At 42.3% G+C, this 22,775-nt stretch overlaps 1 protein-coding gene across 1 annotated transcript in view; it reads right to left on the reverse strand.

Annotated features, from left to right (window-relative positions):
• SH3RF3 (SH3 domain containing ring finger 3) overlaps positions 1 to 22,775 on the reverse strand; it is a gene marked incomplete at its 3' end in the record, with an annotated part of 231,043 nt that overhangs the window by 11,024 nt on the left and 197,244 nt on the right. Inside the window, exons 7-8 of the mRNA XM_079542119.1 lie at positions 22,500 to 22,750; positions 18,543 to 18,847 (exon numbers count right to left, since the gene is read on the reverse strand). Coding sequence (XP_079398245.1) covers positions 18,543 to 18,847; positions 22,500 to 22,750 — 556 coding nt within the window. The remainder of the gene's footprint in view (positions 1 to 18,542; positions 18,848 to 22,499; positions 22,751 to 22,775) is intronic.

Consider the following 22,775-nt stretch of genomic DNA (forward strand, 5'->3'; position numbering starts at 1 on the left):
TTTCAGCATTTCTTTTCACTTTCTGATTAAGAAATATTGCTGCTGTCATCATTAAATCAAATTGTAAAGCTCTTCAGAAAATTGAGAACCTCTTCTTTCCCCGTGGCTCGCTGAAACAATAGCTCGAATGATCCCAGCATACTGTGTCAATACGCATTTGAAGGTGTCTAAAGGTCAGTGACAGAACACAATAGCCATTGTGGGGCCCTGGAGAAATGGCTATTGTGCAGCAGTGAGCACTTCGAGACTCTTTAATTGGCAGCTTTGCACATGCAAAGTAACTACACGAACTAAAGCCCTGTATAATGAACAATTAATATTCCTATGTGGTAGCAGCTTTTCTAATTTTTGCTTCTAATTTAAATACCTTGGGCAATTTTCATTTGAAAAACCTTGGATGACTTAGGCATCCAAGGCACGGAAGCCAAAATCTTTGGAAAGAAGGAAATACACACATTCACAACCATCTGTGCATTAAGAAGCAGACGAGTCTGACAGCTAATTTTGTTTACAGGAACAGCTCCCACCCTACAAGGTTACTCCTGACATAAATTTTTGCACTGAAGCTGCTGTCCCTCAGACAGCAGAGAGCTATAATGAACTGACTGAGGTACCCCTTGTTCTACTTTAACAAAAGGGAAAAATAAAGAATTGATTTTTAGGCTCCTTGTAGTGAACTGTGCATCTTACTCAACTTTTGAGACGTAGATCTGTGACCTTTAAAGAGCTGAGATGTTGCACTTCATTTGCTAAGCCAAATCAAAAGACCCAGAAGTCCCCTTGTGGCCTTGGGGGAGATGTTTGGAGGTGAACAAATACAGAACGCCTTGGGTGCCTGGAGTGTAGATATTGCATCCAGATCTCCCTCCCTTTGAGTCTGCCAGATGTTCCCAGCATCTTCTGGTACTGCAGTGCCAGACTCTCTGCTGATGCTGCTCAGAGTAAACCAAGGACTGCTGGGAGCTGATGATTTGCTGTGATGTCTCTCATGAGAAACACATTGGTTTTGAACTTTCTACAATCAGTAGTTCAACCTAAAACCCATCAGGCCTCCTCTCATCTGTAAATGGTCCTAAGTTAAGACTCCTTGTGCTGTGGGAATTCATTAGTGCTCCAATGCTGCGTAGTCACACATTTCTTTGAGAGCAACCAGTCGTTTTCCATGGCTTTAACAGCCAAAAAAAAAAAGGGGAATTTGGAGCCGAATCTTAAAATGCAATCCCAGTAATGATTTATTCCAAGTGTCCAAGTATTATGAATTCATTTAATATTTAGTATAATAGCAACCATCCTTCATAAGAAATTAATTTAATATTTATATGGCTGTCCAAGACAGTCCTTTCTGCAGCAGTTTCACCATAAATCAGCTAAGCACTAATGGGCTGTACAGAAATGCTCACCGATTGGTTTCAGACGCCGCGGGTTTTTGAAAAGAGACAAGTTTACAGAGGACGTTTCTGATGACTGTAAGGAATTACGTTTTTGAACAACAAAAAAGATGCTTTCCCTTTTCCATTCATGGGCTGCTGTTCTGTTGCTTTCTAGGAAATCTGTAATCTACCAAAGCAGCTGTGTAATTATTGAGTTTTCTTTGTCTGGTAGCTACGTTTCCAATTGACTGCAAACTGTGTTTGACGTCCCTGCCTCCTGAACCCACCAAGGTCAGACCTTTGCATCTCTGTTGATAGATGGGTTCACAGTCCTAATGGCACTTCTCCCATCTCCTGGCTACTGCCCACATGTCCAACTGAATTTAAATCATCACCTTTGTGTTGTGCAGGTTTTATTCTACGAGGTTCACAGTCAAAACTTCCAAGCCATTAATTTTGTAAGGATCAATACCTTCTTTTAAAAAAAGAGAAAGAACGAAATGAATCCCAGGCTGTTTCTAGTTAAGAAAAAAAAAAAAAAAAAAAAAGGACTGTGAACACAGTATATATAGGTCAGAATTTCTTACTTCCCTGACAAAGTCTAAGCTCAACACTGTTCCTATGGTGTAGCATGAAGGAATCTCAGAGGCAATCAGTCTCTGGCAACACACGAAGGGACAGGCAACACTTCTGTGACCCTGAAGCATACATTTAGGAAGCCATCACTTAGACAGGTGCAAGCTCCCCTTGATATTTTGCTGTGGGAACATTTTGAAAAGTGAATACAGTCTGAGCTTAAGAAACCATGAAAGACTAGATCAAAATTAAAGTCTCAGATATGTAAATGTTGAAATATTTTGCTTCACAGTAATTGGGGATGATTTTTCCCCTCATTAATAACCCCACTTGAAGATAATAACCAGCTCTTCTTTCAGCTTCAGAGATGAGATGAGCACAGAATGCAGCTACTTCGTTGATGACTGAGTGATACAGAGTCCCATATCTGCAAAGTAATAATCATGCTGTAATCCAAACACCAATTATACATACTGGTTTTATTAATACAGATATTTTCTTTCTTCTTCTTTTTTTTTTTTTTTCCCCAAACCACCCAAATAAATAGAAAATTCTGTTTTAGGTGTTTTTTTTTGTTGTTTTTTTCTTTTCATCAGCAGCTCCTAATACTCCATTTCATACCTATCTAGGTTTATTAAATAAATTAGGAGACCTTACTGCAGCTGATAGAAAATCTGGTTCCAGCCATTGAAAAGAGGCAATTTCTCATGCAACACCAGCTACATCAAAAGATAACAGAGCCAGAGGGAGAAAAAAGGTTTCGTTTAAAAATAAAGAAAAAAGAAACAAAACTGCTTAAATGCTGCCCTGAGCACCGAAGAACAAATGAGGAACTCACCAATCAGTCAGTACCCCTCAACCACCACTTTCATTGCTTATTTAACTCGGCCAGTACTGGTTCCAGTAAATTTAAGTTAGTGTTGGGAGAGTAGCATGTTTTTACTCCAAGTGTAACTTGGTTACTGGTGATTGATGCTTGGATTAAAAGGGTAGGGAGTACTTTGAACTATGTAGTTTAAGGAGAAAGCTATTTGACTTTGTAAAATCCATAAAATGATTTGAGATTGTGATAATCATTTAAAAACCAAACTGGCATCGCCTCAAATGAAAACCTCGTGTTTGTGAAGTCTTTGGATGCAGATTTACCATTTGTCATCATTTCTGATGAAGCACAAGTGATACGCTGAACAAGACAACAGTAATTACTTCTAAATAATTACTTTTAAATAATTACTGTTCAGCAATTACTAGACAAGCATTGCTGCTTTTAAGGGCTAGTTTTGTATAGTATATTATGTGGAAATATGAGGACTCTTCTGAAAGTAACGCCTCCTGTTCTATTATGTTGGCCCATGACATCAGATGTTGGTGGTATGGCAGTAGAGGCTGAACCTCCCCATTAAATTCTGTAACACTTTGTTGCTGTGTGGCAGATGGAAGCAGAGGGGCACTCTGACACAATGGCATCTGACGTGGAAGTGCAGATGAAGCAAAGGTGTGTTAGTGAATTCCTCCATGCAGAGAAAATGGCACCCATTGACATTCGTCAGCTCTTGCTCAGCATTTATGGAAACAAACGGTGGATGTCAGCACACTGAATATTGGACTGAACTGGCAACATTTTCCTAACAGTGAAGTTATCATAGCAGCTGTGAAGCAGTGGGTCACCTCCACTGGTGCAGATTTTTAAAAGTGTGGCATGCAAGCTCTTGCTCAAAACTGGCAAAAAGGCATAGCTACTGCTAGTGACTGTGTTGAAAAATAGTGTTTTGTAGCTGAGAATGTGCTCTGCTAAATAGTGTTATTGTGCTCTTTGTATCTGTTGCAGTTTCCATGGAAATAAATAGGAGGCATTACTTTCATGGCAATCTATGTGTCCGTAGAATATATAGTTTTTAATGGAGACAACTAACTCTGGCCAGAAGTCTATTATACTCTCAGTATGTAAACACACTAAGGAACAAAAAGAATTCATTATACCATTAGTTTTTAAATTCCAGCAATTCCAGTAACATACGTACATTTGCATATGCACAGTTATATTAGACTTATGGTCACTGACTTGTAAAATAACTAACTAGTATTAAAGTCATTAATCACAGAATCACAGAATTGTTGGGGTTGGAGGGGATCTCTGGAGATCATCAAGTCCAACCCTCTGTGCTAAAGCACATTACCTACAGCAGGTTGTAGATGAAAGCATCCAGGTGGGTTTTGAATATCTCCAAAGAAGCAGACTTCACAACCTCTCTGGGCAGCCTGTTCCAGTGCTCTTCACCCTCACAGTAAATAAGTTTTTCCTCATGTTAGTATTAAACTTCCTGTATTCCAACTTGTGCCCACTGCCTCTTGTTCTGGCACTGGGCACCACTGAAAAGAGCCTGGTCCCATCCACTTGACTCCTGCCCTGTAGATATTCTTAAGTGTTGGTAAGTAAGACCTCACAGGGCATTTCAAATGTTTCAAAAACCAAACTGCAAAAATAAATAAGTTCAGATCAGTACAGAAAAGCACACAGGCACTTAATCATGTGCTTTTGTTGAACTGAGCTGGATGCAAGGCTCTACAGAGTACTAAAAGAGATACAGGGGGAATCTAAAAATATATTTGAATATTCAAGCTGTATGGAATGTTAGATCTTTTAAACACTGGAGCAAAGTTAAAGACTAATCAGGGAGAAAAAAAGCTGGAATGGAAGCAGACTCAGCTATCAGTGGGCTTCCTGGGGTCTACTGCATTCTTAACAGGCAGAAGGCAGAAGGAAAAACTACTGGTACTTTAAAACTGTTTATGGTGAATGAGAGACAGTTCATTTGCTGAACTGATACTGCCTTTTTCTTCTGTGATTGATGGAGAGAGAAGCTGATGGATTATTATTATTTCTTAATTTCACTGCTTTTCCTCATCTGTTACGTAGGGAATAGTTGATGGTTATGAGAAGGGTGGAAAGTTTTAAGATATGCAACTTATTCCATGCCCTGATTACAGTTTGTGATTTTATTTTTGTGGAAAATGCTGAGAGAGAGCACCAGGGGACTGAAAACTCCTCAGTAACTTGATAAAGTTACTCAAAATTGTGTGGTGATAAAGTGAAATATGATAACACCGAGGAAAGTGATGAAACTATGGTAGTAGCCAAGTCCATGGCAACATTTACACTTATTTACAAGCAGCCAGTATGTCTGGAAGTAACCGCAAACTCAGATGGATGTGTTTTAATCCTGAGTTTCGTCCATCTCTTCACTTCAAGTGTGAGCAACTTCTCTGGGAGCTCAAAGCAAGGGAGTAGACGTGATATTTTTGCACATTTCTGGTATTCATTTCTTTTTCCCACTCAACAATCCAACACAACTATTAGTTCATGCTCAGTCTCACAAGGATTCCTCATCTTGTATTTCTAGAAGGAAAACCTAGCCCATTGGAGATGACTTGGGAACAGATCGGTTGTTTCTCACAATGCAGGAATTAGAAGAAGTGTAATGAGATTATCAGGCATATGGCTCAAACAAACAAACAAAAATAGGAAGCAGTTTTTCATACAACACATAATTAAGTACAGAATTACTGCACACAGGATTGTGGAAGCCAAAAGTAAGATCAGGTTCAAAGGGGATTAAATAAATTAATGGAGAACAGATCTAGTAAAGGCTGTTAAAATAACGGTATGGATCCAATCTCTGCTTCAGAAGGTCTAAACAGAGAGATGAAACAGTACTTGGAGCATGTACAGGGTGTCCCCACCTTGCTACAAAGAGATCATAAAATCAGTGATGACGATTGCTACAATAAAGAAACAAAGCTATTTGGGCAAGAGCATAGGAAACAGGACAAAGCCAGGAACGAGCCCTTCCCTGTACTGTCCCAGCTTTGGAAACAGCTGTTTAGAAACTTCATCAGCTGCAGGTGTCTGAGAGAGCGCAAAAGGCAGCCAGCAGGATGCAGTGTCAGCCAAGGAAGAGACACAAAAGGTTGGGAAGTGCAACCCCAGAGTACTTTCTGCAACTGCAGATTCCTCAGCTCCATCTCTGCTGAGCAACTCAGCACAGACCAAGGGCTCACCCTGCACCAAGAAGCCACCAGAGTACTGGCAATGGGGCTGATGGTGCCCTACTGCTTCCAGGAGCACACCTTGCTTCCTAGTCTGGGGTCACACTGCCACTGTGCATACCAAGGACTTACCTGGAATCAGCATGGAGGTCTCCTACATGATGCCAGACCGAGTCTTGAAGATCTACCCTAAACTGTAGCCCAACAAATTACGAATCTTTTAGATTTTATTTTAATGTATAAACCAGGTATGAAAGAATGATTTAGGATGCTCTGGAAGACTAACTGTAGTTTCTAGAGAACTGGACAGATGGACAGAGTACGAGAACCCTTCTGAAAAATCAGGCTCATTTATTCATGCTAGAGGAAAATCTATCACAGCTTCACTGACAACACAGGATTCTGAAATGAGAAAAAGAGGTACAAACACAGTAAATGGTAGACTGCATAGAATTAGTGTTTTTAAATGTGATGAGTTAGACTGACAGGTTAGTTTGCTGCTCCTTGTCTCTTGTAAGGAAATGAAAAAGATTCATTGGTTTTGGGGAGGACCAGGAGCAACACACATTTTGCAGAAAGCCAGAGGAAGCTCACTCACCAAACACTTGAATGAAAGAGAACCAATGACAGAATTCAGGATGTGCTTTGACATACTCCAATCTCACACATACTTAGCTCTGGCTCTCCCCATTCACAAAGAACGGATTTCATTTCAGAAACAAGCAGTTAAGATCACACAGTCTTGCTCTGTAATCTTATTAAATAAGAGACAAGTGAGATTTGTATTTTTATGGAAAGCAGAAACATGTGGGTAAACGGTTTGGATTAGTGGAGGTCATCTTGTCCCTTGTCACTGATGAGTCTATTCCCACTTGGTTGATATGTTGCAGCAGCCGTGCCACCTCAGGCTGTAATTTCAGCACTTCCAACGAGCTAAATAGTTTTGGGGTGGTTGGCACTCAGAGGGAAGATTGCTTGTGGAAAATTTAGGCATCACAGCAGGTATATTTTTCTCTCAAAATCAATTCCCCACAGAAGGGAAAAAGGGTTGCCTGTGGACAATAAAAAATTGGCAGGATTTGTGTGTACCAGACACTGAAGTACATTACAGTGAAATAATTCCTACAAACAATTCACCAGTTCATAAAAGATGCATTTATCTAGAGATTGAGGACACAGCTGAGACTGACAGAACTTATCACAGCCACATGGACTCTGGCCCAGAGGCTACAAATGCAGAAGCTCCTATTGATTGGGCAACGTATTTCTGAGAATTAGTGCTAGGCTTTGCAGTGCTTGGGTGAGAGGTAGGAAGGAGAGGGCCCTGATGGCTCCCAGGTGATCCGACATTGCAGAAGGGGTTTTGGACAAAATCAAAGCCGTGAACATGAACATTTCTCTCTTGAAAATTTGCCCTCCAGTTTCGGCAGCTCCCACAGCATCAAACTGGAGCATCCAAAAGCAGTATTCTGAGTGCACTTGCCTCTGCTTCCTCCTGCCCTCATGAACATCCTTTAAGTGAATGCCCTTTAAAAAATGAAGACAGAAACCTAGAATCCTTTTGAAGGATTAAAAAGTGGCTGTCAATGTCAGAAGGATGCCCAGGCATGTAAACGACAATTTCTTTGATGAAGCAACCAAGGCACTGTAGCTTTCCAAATATCACAACACTTGGGTTGTAATTACTACTAAAGCTCTGTGATAGCAAAAAGCTTGCTAGAAGCTGCTTAATACCAGGCAGAACTTGTTACAGCAGCATCCTCTCTTCGGCAACAATCAGGCTTCACCTTTCTTCCCAGTTTTTAGTCTTTTTGCTACTTAAAAAATAAAAATGGAACTATCAAAGACAATTTGCTAAAAAAAAAAAAAAAAAAAAAGTAATAGCCTTATGCCAAAGTCAGGACTTAGGAAGAATAACATTCTCTTTTCTTAAATTAAAGATCAGAGCAAGAAGGACCATCAATGAAAAAACCTCAGACTGCTGTAAACCAAACAGAACAACCAGGATGCAAGTAGGAAAGGGGAGTTCATAGCTCAATGGCCTTTTTCTCTTTTTGTGCTAAGTTCATTCTGTTTCATTCTACCATCCATCCTATCCTTTCCTTTGTCTGTTTTACCCAGGTCTTCTTCCACGACACATGACCTACAAGTATGACCATGTAATTAAATACAATTGAATTAAACTGCTAGGCAATGAGGCAATGACGTCTGCTCGGTGTTCTTACATGTGACCAGTGCACAAATAACCAGCAACAATAACAGGCACACAGCACATTCCTCTTTGCTCTAACAACCAGTTGCCTGACAAGAGGACAGTGTGACCTGAAATGGAAGGTGGATCCTGCCAACTACCAGCAAAAATTGGGCAATTTTAAAACAGAAGCTTAAAAAGCCTCTGTGAAGGCGCTGGTGACATGTACCTCATACCTGAAAATGATAGAAACTATCTAAAGATAAAATCACGGCTGAGCTGGAGCAGAAATGACAGCTTTGTCATAATAGTCTGTCTCACAGATGAAGCTGGAAAACCCTTTACACAAATCAAATGTAAGTGCTAGAAGATTTCCCTTGACTATAGTGATTGATCAAATGATGTTGCCTAAAGAGTGACAGCCTTTCTTATTTTCATTTTAGCAAAACAATGTGGGTAAACATTGATTTAGAATCATCCTGTCCTCAGTTTGACCACAACTGATTGCAACATCTCTGCCTGTAAGGATAAGAGAATTAGTAGCCCATTAGTTAAAGCAATCATGAGTTCTAGTCAAGCCCCTGTACTTATGATTACTATTGATGTATCTGACAGTCTTCCTACAGTTGGGCAGACAATATGATGAGTATCCTCTATGGGTTTGTCCATTCTGCTTCCTCCTGCTAGGACAGCAATGTTTGTGTTTGAGGGATCCCTTCCAGGCTCGTGCTCTCTCTTTTTCTACTCAGCAGCATATGTACAAGAAGTTAAACTGCAGACAGACAACCAGCTGCTGTCAGTTGCTTTGCAGTGTGTTCCAGGTAATGAATTGCTGTCAAATGGGAGAACATTTCAAACGGGTGCCAACAAGGCTTGTCTTAGGCTCAGTGCTGTTCAATCTTTTTGTTAATTACGTGGTAAATGAGCCAGAGCTCCACTTCTAAAACCTGCAGTAGGCACTGAGTTAAGTCTGCAAGCAGTTGAGGGAACAAACGAGAAGAATTCAGAACAATTTTCCTAAAATGCAGAAATGGTTTTAAAACATCATGGTGAAATCTGAAAAGACAAACATGATGTCTGGACCGCCTAGAGGGGTAAATCAAATGCACAGATGCAAAACAAGCACTGACCAGTAAATCAGCAGCTCTGCTGAAAGGGATGTGGGAGTTTCAGTGGATCACGAAAAAGACGTGAGTCAAGAAATTGCTCTGAAAAAGGCAAATGGCTCCTGGATACACATTAATAAGCACTTTATGTGTAAGCTATGGAAAGTTCTTACTGGATTCTAGTCACTGCTAACAAAGTCTCAGCTGAACTCCACTCTGTAGCACTACTCTTTCAGACCCCAGCAAGCTGCAGACTGTCCAGGAGAGCGCAGAAAGTAGACCTCTCAGAGACCTAGAGAACAGTACGTGTGAACCAAGGGTAGGAACTGAGCTCGGTTAGGCTAGAAGAAGAGAAACTGCATCTAAACCTGCCAAGCAGAAGTATCTGGATTAGACTAAAACCTGTCCAGAAAAAAATTAAGAAGTTGGAAAATCAGTTTTGTCTTTTATGTCCTGATCAAAGCCTGGGTTATGAGTTTCCCTTCCCACAGCAGGCACAGTCCTGTTGATAGGCTCTGCCTGCCTGACCTCACCCTCTCCTGTCTCAAAATTTATAATATGAAGAATAACATAATGTGGTATGGGAGGGAATAGAGATCTCTGAAGTCATCAAAAAAGCCAGCGAGTTCCATTTTTAAATATGCCAGCTCTGAACTGATTGTGAACAGGGATTAAAAAACACAGTACAGAAAATTTACTTTACTGTAAAATAAGTTGGCCGTGGACCCATATTAAATTACTTCTCTCCCTGGGGCATCTGGTGATGAAGCCCAATGCTGGTCTGCTGCTAGCGTTCTGAGTACAGTTTGAGGTGAATTAATATTTCAGCTTCTGTAGTCTTAACTTAAAGACATATACCGGAGAGCATCAACCAAATAAAATACATACAAAACATAAAACTATGAGTTCTGCCTTTATAATTATTTTTTTTAAACAATTGACCACTTTACACCCAATATTCACTGATTACAGGCAGCCTGCAGATCAAGTGTCTGAAAAACAACTTCTGCATGGTGAATTTCTGAATTCCTGAGGACAATTTTTCTCTGGAGGGCATAATAACAGTATTTTTCTGTAGACCATCAGGGACAAGCACTAGCTCTACATCCTGACTTGGTCTGAAGGGAATTACTTGATGCATGAGACATTCAGGCCAGAAAAAAAAAACACAACAAGCATCAACAAAAAAAAACCCAACAGATTGACTTTAAAATGGCTTTACCACTTGGCAAACTAAAAGTTAAGGACTGGCGAATCTTTCTGCTGCTACTGCTCAATGGAAAATAAACAAAAATACAGAAAATAAGAAAAATACCCCTCTGCTACAACTTGGTTATGCCCCCAAGTTACATGATAAAAACAGAAACATGCTGCAGGTATCTGCTGTCTGCTACAAAGTGCTGTTTCTATAGTGCTGATGTTGGTCAGAAACAGCAATTTCATTTATTTATGTAATTATTCTAACAGAGTTGGTTGAAGTATTTCTGCGTTGATTCTACGTATTTTAACCTACCTACTGGGTAGCTATAGAGCAAAGCAAAGAAAAATACAAGTACCTCTGTGACAAAAAAGACGGACACAGACACTGAAAAGCTGATTATGGTCAGTTTTCACAGCAAAGTTCAAACCTTGTACCCGTAAAACAACTGTATTAGTGCTTGAGATATTTGTATTTCAGTGAACAATCTGTTACCTCTTGGCAGTTTAAGACTTGCTGAAATTCATAGTTGAAAAACAACTGTGGAAAGAAAATGGGACCTGATGGTCTACAGAAGTGCTTGCAGACTTGCACCGTGTTCAAGGCATCCAACTTTTTAGCGTGGCTTTCTGCTGGAACTGTTTTATCCTCATTGGGAGCGATGGGGTGGTGTCAGGCACAGCATTTGCACTCTGTTTTTTAACCTGTGTGTGGGAATTGACATTAGGAGGGGGTGAGGGATCCTCAAGAGCCCACCTGCAGGGTGCTGTAGCTCGAGGAAGAGAGAAGGAAATTAAAAGGGGACAAATGGAGGGTGGGGGAGCAGGGCTACCTCTACCTTCTTACTGGATGGCCCTGACAATGCCTTAGCAGCCAGAATATATCAATGTCTTTCATCAGAACCACTACTTAAAGGGCTTAAATTTCACCTGGCTAACCCAAGCATGGCCAGATCCAGAGAGCCAGGACTGTGCCATTTCCTCTACTGGCATGGGAATGCCAGAGAAATGCCAGCACCACGATGCTCGCACGCAGACACATGCACATGCCTGCAGCCTTCTGTCTCCAGCGCTCCCTTACATGCTCTTCCTTTTGTCAGCCCTACTTCCTTCCAACAGAGCTAAGGATTTAGTAAAAACCTATAGGTCTTATGTGTTGTAAATTTAGGCTTCTCCAAGTGCCAGCACAACGCTGCATCTTGGCATGCAGGCAGCTTCGCTTCCATTTAGGAGATAAAGTGAATTTCCTCTTGACACAAAAGCACTCTCCATCCTCGCCTCCCCTGGATTTGCTTCTCCTTATGGCTGCGGAGTACAGCACAGAGCCACTCGAAACAGTGTAAGAGAAATCCACTGCAGCCACTTCAGAAATCCTGCGACAGTGCTACAAGGAAGATAAGCAGGGGGGAGAGAGGGGAGAGAAGAGGAAGAGCTCTCAGAGCCTGCTTGGCAGCAAAGCCAGCACTTGAAATATCTGTGGGGAGTTTGAAAGCATTTCCTAACATCAAAAATGCGAAGAAGAAAAAGAAATTTTGATCAATGGCTTATTGCCCTTGATCTAAGCAAAAGAATCCTAGCCAGTCAGAAATAACAGAAATCTGTTTTATTGTAAAGCAGAAGTTTCCTATGTTTTGACAGCTGAGACTCGTGCTTTTGGCTGGGTTATCTGCCAGCCTTAAAATATTTATCAGTGAGTTGCCAGGCTTTTGTCCTTTCAAATTGAACTCTAATGATGAAGGAGAAGGTGCTGGAGAGATGTTAAGCACGAGCTCTCCTGCCCTAGAGCAGAACTCTGTGGCCTGAATTCACATGACCAGAAAAAGAGATTTCCACTCTCTGGCCAAGTTTCTGGTGAATCACTTGCTGGTCACAGAGCCAAAATCTGCCTTCTGGAGCATGGGAAGCAGCACTGCATTGGTGATGAATGCAGCCCCCTCTCCTTTGTTGAAAGGAAATGGATTAACAGTATGTATTCTGCGCACAAGTCTTCAGAGAAATAGGCTAAAATATCCCAGATTAAAGAACTCCTCCTGAAGAATGAACTGGAACATACATGCAACAGAAAAGTCAAATGTGATTCTGAAAATGATCAGTGAAACGGTGGTGGTAGTGGTCAGGATCAACTCAGATGTCTTACCAACTACCCAAGCTAATTGGCTTCACAGAACTTATTCTTTGTCATTTCCATGAAATTTTTTACATCGTTATTTCAATGCTGCTTCCTCCTGATGCTTGCTACATTTTGATATATTTACTGTAGAAATTCAAACCAGACTCTCCTGCTCCTGTGGAATGTGTTCATTTTCATGTCCCACTCTGCCTTCATTTAGTCACCTGGCTGTTATTCCATTTCATATTCGTACAACTTAAGGGGTTCTCTTAGGTGAAGTGGCTACAAAGTGAAAAATATTAAATGATTTCATATCTACTAGGAAGATGGAATTTCTCTTTCAAAACTTCAGGGTCAGTCATATTGACTTTGTATTTGAAAAATCTACTTCCATCAACTCTGTCCCTAGCTACCTTTATTCGTCCCAGGGTGACCACTATTTTTGTCATGTCATTTTCTATCCACACAGTCCTTGCAAGTGTTCAGCACTCTACTTCTGAGACTGATCTTCCATTTTCCGGATAAGGAATTCAATTTCTCTCATAGATGAGAAGTGATAACAAACTCCTCACTCAGGGACACGTTAATATGAGAAGAAGTCACAATACAGACACTAACAGTAAATGAAAACTGAAGGTGCACTACCATGTAGAATCACTTCCTTCAGGCACTTTCAGTTTTACCAACGGACAGCTTAGCCACACAGCTTTAATGTGAAGCAAAGCTGAAGAGCATCTCAGAGTTTATAAAACCAAAATTTCAAAGGTCCTCTGAACTAGTTTGCAGCACTACATAAAGTCAGGGTGGGCTACTAAGAGTGGGCTCAAGGCTGCAAACCAGGGAAGGCAGAGGAAAGCACTGGCAGAAAGGAGGAGCAGCAGAGAGGGAATTCTCTCCACTCATGTCTACACTGGCACGTAAAACAAGGCCAGGGTTTAGGATCAAACTCTGGTCCACAACCACTAATCTCTATGGGTCTGGCTTTCTCCCAGGACAGCATAGGGGCAGGGTGTGGGCCATGCCATGTACCAGGACTGTTCTTGATAAGCAGTCTGGATGAAGTCAGCCTATTTCTGATGGGGAAGAAAGCTTAGAAAAGTGGAAGCCTTGGCTTGTATTCCTTTATAATGTATTCCTTACATCAGGATCAGGCCAAGCTGACTGGATTGCAGCTATTTTGAGCAGAACCAATATTTGAGAATGTGAGTGACACCAGTGAGAGGACAGATGTTGATTGGTTCAGTCTTTCTTTGCATGCAAAACTCTCATTGTGCATTCAGTCATTTTTCTGAAGATGGGTTTCTTGCTGTCATAACATCAGTCAACAGCAGTGCAATGTGCCTTCCAGTTTGTTGTGACTTGCTTATCCAGCCCCTCTTTATATTCCAGGAACAAAGTTACTAGTTTTAAAACTGCAAATAGATTTTTTATCTCAGCATAGTTATAAGAAACATTTAATTTTACATTGCCAATTTTCAAACATTTCTTTATACTCCAGCTAGGTAAAACAGTTAAGGAGTTGGTGTGGCACAGTGATGAATTAATAACTTGCTCACTAGAGCAAGATCTTATTTCCCTCTCAAACAGATACCAGGCCAGACATTTTGGAAGAGCTTAATCAAAATCCTCATCAAAAGCCAAATGAGTGGATTTTAAAGAAAGTTTAATTACAGTGGTCTAACCACCCAGCATCATTTGCTTGATTTGATTAACGTAATGAGGAGCACATTTAATGAGAAATGCATTAATTCATTCAAACAAGTGGTTTTATCTGAGGTATTAAGTATCAGCTCAGATTATGTACCGCAGAAACCATTACAGCAAAAATTGGCTGAGGTCAGAGCAGTAGTCATGCTGTAATTACAAGCTCCCAGCCATAGGCTGAACTTGCACAGTGCTTGTCGTGACTGAAAAAGCAGGACTCTCAATTTTAAAAAGCCTCCCAAATATGGGGCTTTGCTTCCATTCCACAGCTGGGATCTCCATCCCTTGCTTTTGGATGTTCAGAAAATTCAGGAATTTGAATGGTATTTCTCTGAGTTTCAGACAGTTACACGAGCAGACATTATGAGCAAATGACAAAGCTGGAGGTCGGTGGGCTCCTGACACCACCCACAGCCCTAGAGCAAACAGCCCCGTTCCCCATTTTCATTCTTTTCTACCTCTTTCACGCCCTTGTCATAGAGGATTGTACTGGCATACCTTCTCCACTGCCTGGCTGCATCTCCCCACCTCTGCTAATGCCCTTCTCTCTCCTGTGCTGCCCTGAGCATGTTACCTCCCTGACTTTTGCCATGCTCCCATGCCTGTATTCAGTCCCTGCTTGTTTTTCCTGTGGTGTCTGCTCTACCTCTGCATGAGCTGCCTTTCCTGTTGCTTTGTACTGAGTCCATAAAGCCCTGAAACAGCTTTGATTTTACAGCATGGTTGCACAGCGGACTTAAGCACTATCTATTGCTCAGTCTTACCTCAGTTACCACCAGCAGCTTTTTAACTGCTCTCTAACAGGGCAGGAGGCTGGTTCCAGCATCCTCCTGGGATAAGTGCACACTGACAAGTGCAGACTGGCGTGAAGGCCATGTTTTGCCTCTTATTTATCTCCCATTTAAGTCAGCACAAGAGTGACAGTCAGACACTGTTATAAATCTGAATGCAGGGGCCAAGTTTTATCTGCAAGTTTGAAACTTCAGATGAAGACTTTCAAAGTATAAGCTGAACTGGAAAAAAAAGAATCATCAAAAAATAGAAGTAAGGATTTTTAATTTTTTTTTTTTTCAGTAGAAGATGAGCAAGCAAAACATTCTACTGAACTGAAAACCATAATTCTTGGGATTGCTTCTGTCACTTGTCTTTAGATAACAAGGAAAGAAGAGCAAAAATTGGAGTTACAGAACCCTGATTTTAGAGAAATCCTGAAATGTGCTGCATCTGACTGCTGCACACCAACAGGAACTGGTGAAATATCACTGGTATATAAAATATTTGCACAGAGGAAAGCATTAGCAGCGAATACCTCAGCAGTACACTCAAGGATGTTCCCAAGATAAAAGCAATCCTGTTCTGGAACAAGCTACCCAAGTAGCATATACAGACTCCTTTAAACAGCTGCCCCTTGATGTCATATTTGGTAACACCACACAGAATCTAGGCAGGAACTCATAAAACATAAATTAGTAGAAGATCATATCTTAAGCTACATTTTCCCACTCTCTCAGCCTGGCCTCAAGGAATCAGCTAACCTTTCTAAGCTTGTCATCTGAAGAAAACTTCCCAAGGATCAATATCTTTGACAGTGCTAGAGTGACAAATGCAAAAAACTGTCCCACAGTCCTCACAGCAAACATCTTCTACAACAGAACCATGACATCCAGTGGATTCTCAGCATGGCCATCCCAGAATATGCACTTCTTCCTTCGTACTACGTGAACTCCCTCTATACTACAGTAAACTCGCACTGAAAATCTGTGTGTAAATGAAAAACTCAGTTAACAAAAGGAGGATGTTTCTCAAAAGAGCCATTCTGCCTCTGATTGCTCAGCCCTCACTCTCCATAAAATCCTATAAAAGAAACTGCAAAGACAGAAGTCGGGATTAAAATTCAAAAAATGACTGGATCCCCAAAACCACTGAATCCAACAACAATACTGATTTTATGGCATGTTGCAATTTACCTCAGACACTGCTTGCTAATCTCATTTTCTCAGGAGATAATTACCTGTGCATTTCTTCCACCCCGTGTTCAGTGGAGCTGAAGACCTTATTATAACTCCTCTTTCTAACATCCCCTCTTTTCCTTTCATCTTGAAGTACTTGACTGATTATTATAATGAAACTAAACTCAGACAAATTGCTTCCAGTCTTTCCTTATCTGGCAGTTTGCTAGTTATGTCCCTGCTTCTGTTTTTCACCTCTCAACCTCGTCTGTTTTTCTTCCTAAGAGGTGTAGCAATAACATATATTACCTCTCTCTACGATACTCCTTCTGAGTGTCATGGCTACTCCCTGTTTACCCCAAACTTGTCCAACCAGTCTCCACTTTGGAAATATTGACTGTGGTTCCAGATATGGCTACAGTTCTGATTTCCAGATTCCTTTTTGAATAGCAGCATGGCTTTTAGTCTGGCCCTATCCAAGCTCTCAACATCTTCAAAGAGATATTTGGGTTTGATTTGAATTATGCAGAGAGTAGGAGCACAATTTAACAGGCCAAACATCATGTACTATTTATAAAGGGAAAGGGAGCATTGTTAGTTCAGACCTTCCTTAAATGAAAGTGAAATGACACAGAGGAGATTCAGGAACACATTGCTCAGCACAGTTGAACACAGTTCTGTACCACTCTATACAGTCAGAGACGGCAGATTTAACATCACTTTTCTCCAGTACTTCCCAGGTACTGTACTGATCTTTAGCAATGCTCAGTGTTGCTGCAGTATCTTATTTGCTTCTCCTCTTTATCTGTGGAGCACAAATATCGTTAACTTTCCTTCCCTGCATTCAAATTCAGTATAGAATCCTACAATCATTAAGGACGGAAAAGACTTCTGAGATCATCTAGTTCAACTTCCAGGCCATCCCCACCATGCCCAGCAACCACATTCCTCAGTGCCACATCCACACGGTTCTTGAACGCCTCCACGATGGTGATTCCATCCCCTCCCTGGGCAGCCTGTGCCAGTGCTTAAAGGTGTAACCAGTTGGGAATGGATAACCAGAATCTTATGTAGAGCCTCAACATAAATTTACCTAGGAAATTTTGGTGTGTTCCACATGGACCTACGTAATTACATGCTAGTTTTGGGAAGTATTTAATATGCTACTACACAAGTCTCTGAAGCAACATGCAAACTACCACCATGGCTAAATGCTACACAGTCTCTCTAGCTTGCAGAAGAAGCAAGTATTGTATTGCTCACTCACCATGGAGCCCTCAATGAATACTTGGAATTCATTCTTCAAAAGCAAATATCTAAATTTCATGTCTAGGGTAGCAGTTTACACCTTTCTCCTTTCACCAAAAGACAATCAGAGACAATTCAGGACAGGATTACAGAAGCAATTTTAAGACTTGTATTTCTCATCGAGAAACTAGGAGCAGTCTGTGACCGTGACCACATGAGAGATCTGCAATCTCAGTTTACCATGTTCTCTGAGTAAATGTCTACCCGATATGTGCCCGTCACTATGGAAAAACATGGGGGACATACAAGAAGGTATATATTCACAAAGGAAAAGCAAGCCTCAGAGGCTCTTCAACAGTATATTCAGCAGTATAAACCAGGAGTGTGATTCCAACAGGCCATTTCATCAGTGGGTTCTGCTAGATAGCATGGAGATAACTCCCATCAGATGAATGGAAGCTGTTAACCCAAGGAAAACATTTGGTGAAAGCATAAACCCAAAAGGCAGAGCGCTGAGAGCAGCTTTACATGCTGGCTCTGCTCATCCAGGTGCACCAGGGACAGAAGCATGGCTGCCAGGGCTGGCTCTTGCAGGGCTGGCCTACTACATGCTGCAGTGAGACACTTCTGATGCCTTTCTCCCTGCTCCCCTGTTCCACAGCAATGACATTTTATGCAAGAAACCCAGATATCTGCAAAGTAGTAAAACAGCTCAGATTGCTCACACATTTCTGCAGGCATCTTTGGCCGGTCTCTATCACCTGCTGTAATTTCTGCCATGTTGCTTGGCAGACTGCTTGTGACTTGGCCATCTCTTCTTGAGACCTGAGAGCCTGTTACAATATCTTTCACAGACCTGTGAGAACTGGATGCTGGTTATCAGAATAGCCAAATTCAGCAGGAGAGCAGCTCCGCTCGCTTCTCATCCCAGAGAGCAACATAAGAGCAGTATCAGGGAGGGGTGGGGAAAGGACAAAGCATGGAAATAACCCGTGGCCCAGCAGGTGATTAAAACCCACTTCTGCCCGCAACAGCAGCCTTTACCTTCTCGTTTTTCCTCTCTTCGGCCTTGCCAGCAGTGCTGGGGCTTGCAGGGCCACCCAGAGGTCCGCTGCCTGCCTCACCATTGAGGTGGGCTGCACTGACGTTGGGCGGTGTGATGGCAGCTGCGGCAGACGTGAGGGGGATGAGGGGCCGGGCCCCCGGCGTGGGTGGCTGGTGGCTGTGCTGTGGGGAGATGGCAGAGTGAGGCCGGATGGTGGTGGCCGGCAGGCGGGAGGGTGAGCTGGGCGTCCGCAGCGGTGAGACTGTGGCGGTGGGACGCTCCGGCGCTGGCACCGGGGGGTGAGCTGTGAAGGGAAGTCAGAGCATGGTTAGGTCCCCACCGTGCTGCCAGACTCACTGCTAAAAGGATGCTGGGGGCTGATGGAGACCTACAGCGCTTAGCCTGCACTGAGGATACCTGAGCCTGAACGTGTTTTTGGCAAAATCCTAGAAATCCCTTTCGCAGCTGCAAAAGGCCTGTCTGTGGTCACCAAAATGGTGACCCTCACTACTGGTGATTCCTCCCTACTGCTGCCAGAGGGCTAGTCTTGCTATGTATCCCCACACTCAGAAATAACTCATAAGTCAAACTGATTTTTTAAAATACATAATCACACTTCATCTGAGCTGTTTTCCAAACTGGCAAGACACCCTCCTAATGCTGCTGTTAACTCCCTGAAATGCTAGGGGGCATTAAAGCATGGAGCCTAAAGAGTTAGCCCGCATGATCCATGATGACCTTGCAGAAGGCAATTACAAATGAAGGTCTCTTGTTTCAGCTTTAACAAAATGATCAGCGGCACAACACTGAGCTGTGCAAGATAAACTAAATAGGAATCCACAGGAGACTTTCTGAGATCAGCCTCATCTCTGCCAGCGAGGTCCCTCAGAGACTGTGCAGTGCCTTTTAGTCTAGCTTGCCCTTATGAGCACACCCTGGCTGTAACCATTAGGAACCTGAACTGGTGCTCAGCTGTTTAATAGTGACCACGACTCACTGCTGAGGTCACCACTCCAGAGATTTGTGAGCCTGTTGCACATCCCAAGTTTCAGAAACGTGACAAAGCTCCAGGTCCTTTCCCACAATGATGCTTCCTTTGACTTCCACACTGGTTGACTGCTTAGGTGTAATCTACTTACACTTCAGGTAGGTACAGAGCAGAAGCTGAGTACACACTCAGACATTTCCCCATTTAAACGATTCAGTAGTAGAACTGGCTGGCAAACACCCATTTCACATTTCAAGGTTTCATAATCTGATTCAGTTCTGCACCAGTGCAACATCTGATCATTTGAACACTTTTCTGAGCACAACCTATTGATCCTCTCAACAGTGGCCTCTTCTGCTGGTCAGGGTATCTATCTAAAATGAGAAAGCACAGTCTAGTCACTGGGCACTCACTTTGCCTCCCTCCTTGTTTTTGTTGCAGCTTTCTAGATGAAGTCCAAACTACCATTCCCAACAAAAAACTTTATGTCAACAAGCCAAATTTCTTTTACCAAGACAACTGCACTGATCTGTGGATTCCTTAATTCATCTGGAGGATACATTTTAATACGGTACCAAAGGCAGCTACTGGAGTTCACTCAGTCTATAACTAAGCCACAATGCTAGAACAACTCCAACCACTATTTTTTTGTTTCTATAGTTAGCAACAGCACCCATTACCAGGATTAAAATGACAGGGAGTGTCATTTGTCACACTGACTACCAGCTGCGTACTCATGTGGTTGGGAGGAAATTTAATCCTTCAGCTTTATGCCATATAATGCTGAACCTAATGGGCAAGAAATCATCAGATTAGCACCTCTGAAGTTCGTATGTTTCTCCCCTGCAGGAACTCTGACCCTAGACATTTCTTTCTGTTAATGTTGTTCATAGAAAACCAACAAAACTATCATTAACTGGTCTTAATCTTGCAGTGATTTTAGATGTAGCATGAGAAAGGCAATAAAAGTTGTTATTAGAGACTCCTTCAAGGCTGTTATTATTAGTTACCAATTCCTTTTTCCCTGGATTACCAAGAACACCTACTGAAAAGTGCAATCAATTTCTGGAGAGCCAGAGTACCACTGGATATCTAGAACCGATTATCTCCTGATTTTCCTGTTTGAAGCTCGTGTAATGAGCAATCTCAGATGCTAGAAATCTAATTTTCTGAGATGGTTAAGCTTGCAGGGTCAAGGTTTTGAACTGGCTGCTGAGAGGAATGGCTTTCCTAAATCTGAAGAAAAAGCACCGCAATGGAATTTCACAGCATTTATCTGGATGTGGAAGACTAATTTGATAATCATATTAGGTACATTAATTCTTTCATATAGTCCTCAGTGTTTATAAACACGAAGGAATGAGAAAGCAAGTAAACCAGCAAAATAAAAGGCCTGAGAAAAATCAACTGTGAGCAAGGCTCTCACATTTTTTTTCTGTAATTTCATCTTCTTACTGTTACAATGTATGCCTTTGCTCTGGGATCTCTGGATATGGACTGTGCTGCATCAAACATGCTATTAATTAGCAATGCTCACTGAAGGCTATTTTTGTTCTACACCACTCATATTTCATTTTGGGTGTATTCCTACATTAGTGGCCTTGTGCAAAATTGATTTGTTACTCATACATACTGCAAGCCAACAGAAAACGTGATTTGAATACTGTGCCAGCTTGCTTCTCCTGGAAGGCTTCTCAAAAAGGGAATGTGCATTACCTCATCCTGCAGGACTTTAGAGACCTTCTTGAGGGGCAGTGGTCCACTGTATATCAGTCAGGACATACGTTATGAAGAAAAATACTTCAGGGGAGACCACCTGCCTGTCTGCATGGGCACAGGAGGCACAGGGAAGCTCCCAGAAGCTAAGCTACCAGAGATGCTCTCCCTTAGCACCCTGCGAGCCCTGTGCAAGAAGGGACATTTTTGCCTTTGCACAGCAGGAGCAGAAGAGCTTTTCATATTGTCTTGAGGGGAAAGCAGCAGCCCTCTAAACCACAAAAAAAGAGAATAAATAGAATATCCCCCCGTGTGACGTGGCTGCAATGTAAAGTCCTGCTGATGTTTGCTGAGCAGAAGGAGCTTGCTCTGTTCCAGATTCAAATTCACGTGTATCTGATTACATTGTCTTGTCTTTGGCCTGGACTGTGCAGGAAGTAAGACTGGATGGTCACAGTGGTCCCTTCTGGCTTCAAACAGTATGAATCCATGACTTACACTACACTATATTGCTCATTTGGGTTTGCTTCATTTTGTATCAAAGACCTCAGTCTCACAGCCTTTGCTGATCTGCCTTTGTAAACACTATGGCTCACATCCCTATAAAATATCAGAAACAAAATGTTTTAAATTTTTCTGTGAAGTTCCACCGCAGGATTTACTTTTACTTTATTCAACATCAGAGCTGCTTAACATCAGGGAAGAGGGAACAAATTGTGCTCCAGAAAATTGTGCCATACATCAAAACGGAAACCCAGAAAGAACAGAGCCCCCCTGGTGTGAGAAGCTCTTATTCTTGTTCCAAAAAGGTGGCAGTATTTTTCAGATCTCTCGCTCTATCACTAACACCGGCTCCCCTTCTGCCTAATAAATACCTTTCATCCCTGCAGCCCAATGAAATGCTTCTTAATTTTAAGATGTGCGTTCCTTGCTCTGTGATACGGGCAGTATTTCTCCGTCAGCGTGCCAACCGGACTTGGGACTGCTAATCTCCTTAGTATGCGGGGTGCTTGCTTTCGCTCAGATAAACTGAATAAATATTTGTAAACACCATAATCTATTTCAGCTGTAGCAACAGAACAATCTGATAAACACAACGCGGTTCCCAGAGATCAATAGAAGCCTATAAATATTACAAGCAAATAAAGCACAGTCTATTCCATGCGGAGCTGTGCTGGAACTGGTGAAAGCAAGCTGCGGGGATGGGCAGCCTGGGGAGGCTGTGGAGGCTCCTGCAGGAACACGTACGTACCCATCTGCATGGCGCTGCGGGTCTGGTTGGCGGGCTGCTGTGCCGAGTACCTCAGGCAGTTGTTCAGCTGTGGAGAGGCTGCCTGTAGCTGGGGATGCGTCTGAGGAGTTGTGATGGGAACGGCTGGCCTGACAGCCGTGGCGGCAGCAGCGTGCACGGCCCCAACAGGGTGGATGGATCCTGGGGCTCCTTTCGGGGCCTGAACTCCCCCGGCTGCGCTGGCCCTGGGCTGCCCGGCTCCCACTGGCACCCTGTGTGGAGACGGAGACCTTGACA

This window comes from Tetrao urogallus (genome assembly GCF_951394365.1).
Source record: "Tetrao urogallus genome assembly, chromosome: 1".
In the NCBI taxonomy this organism is placed as follows: Eukaryota; Metazoa; Chordata; class Aves; order Galliformes; family Phasianidae; genus Tetrao; species Tetrao urogallus.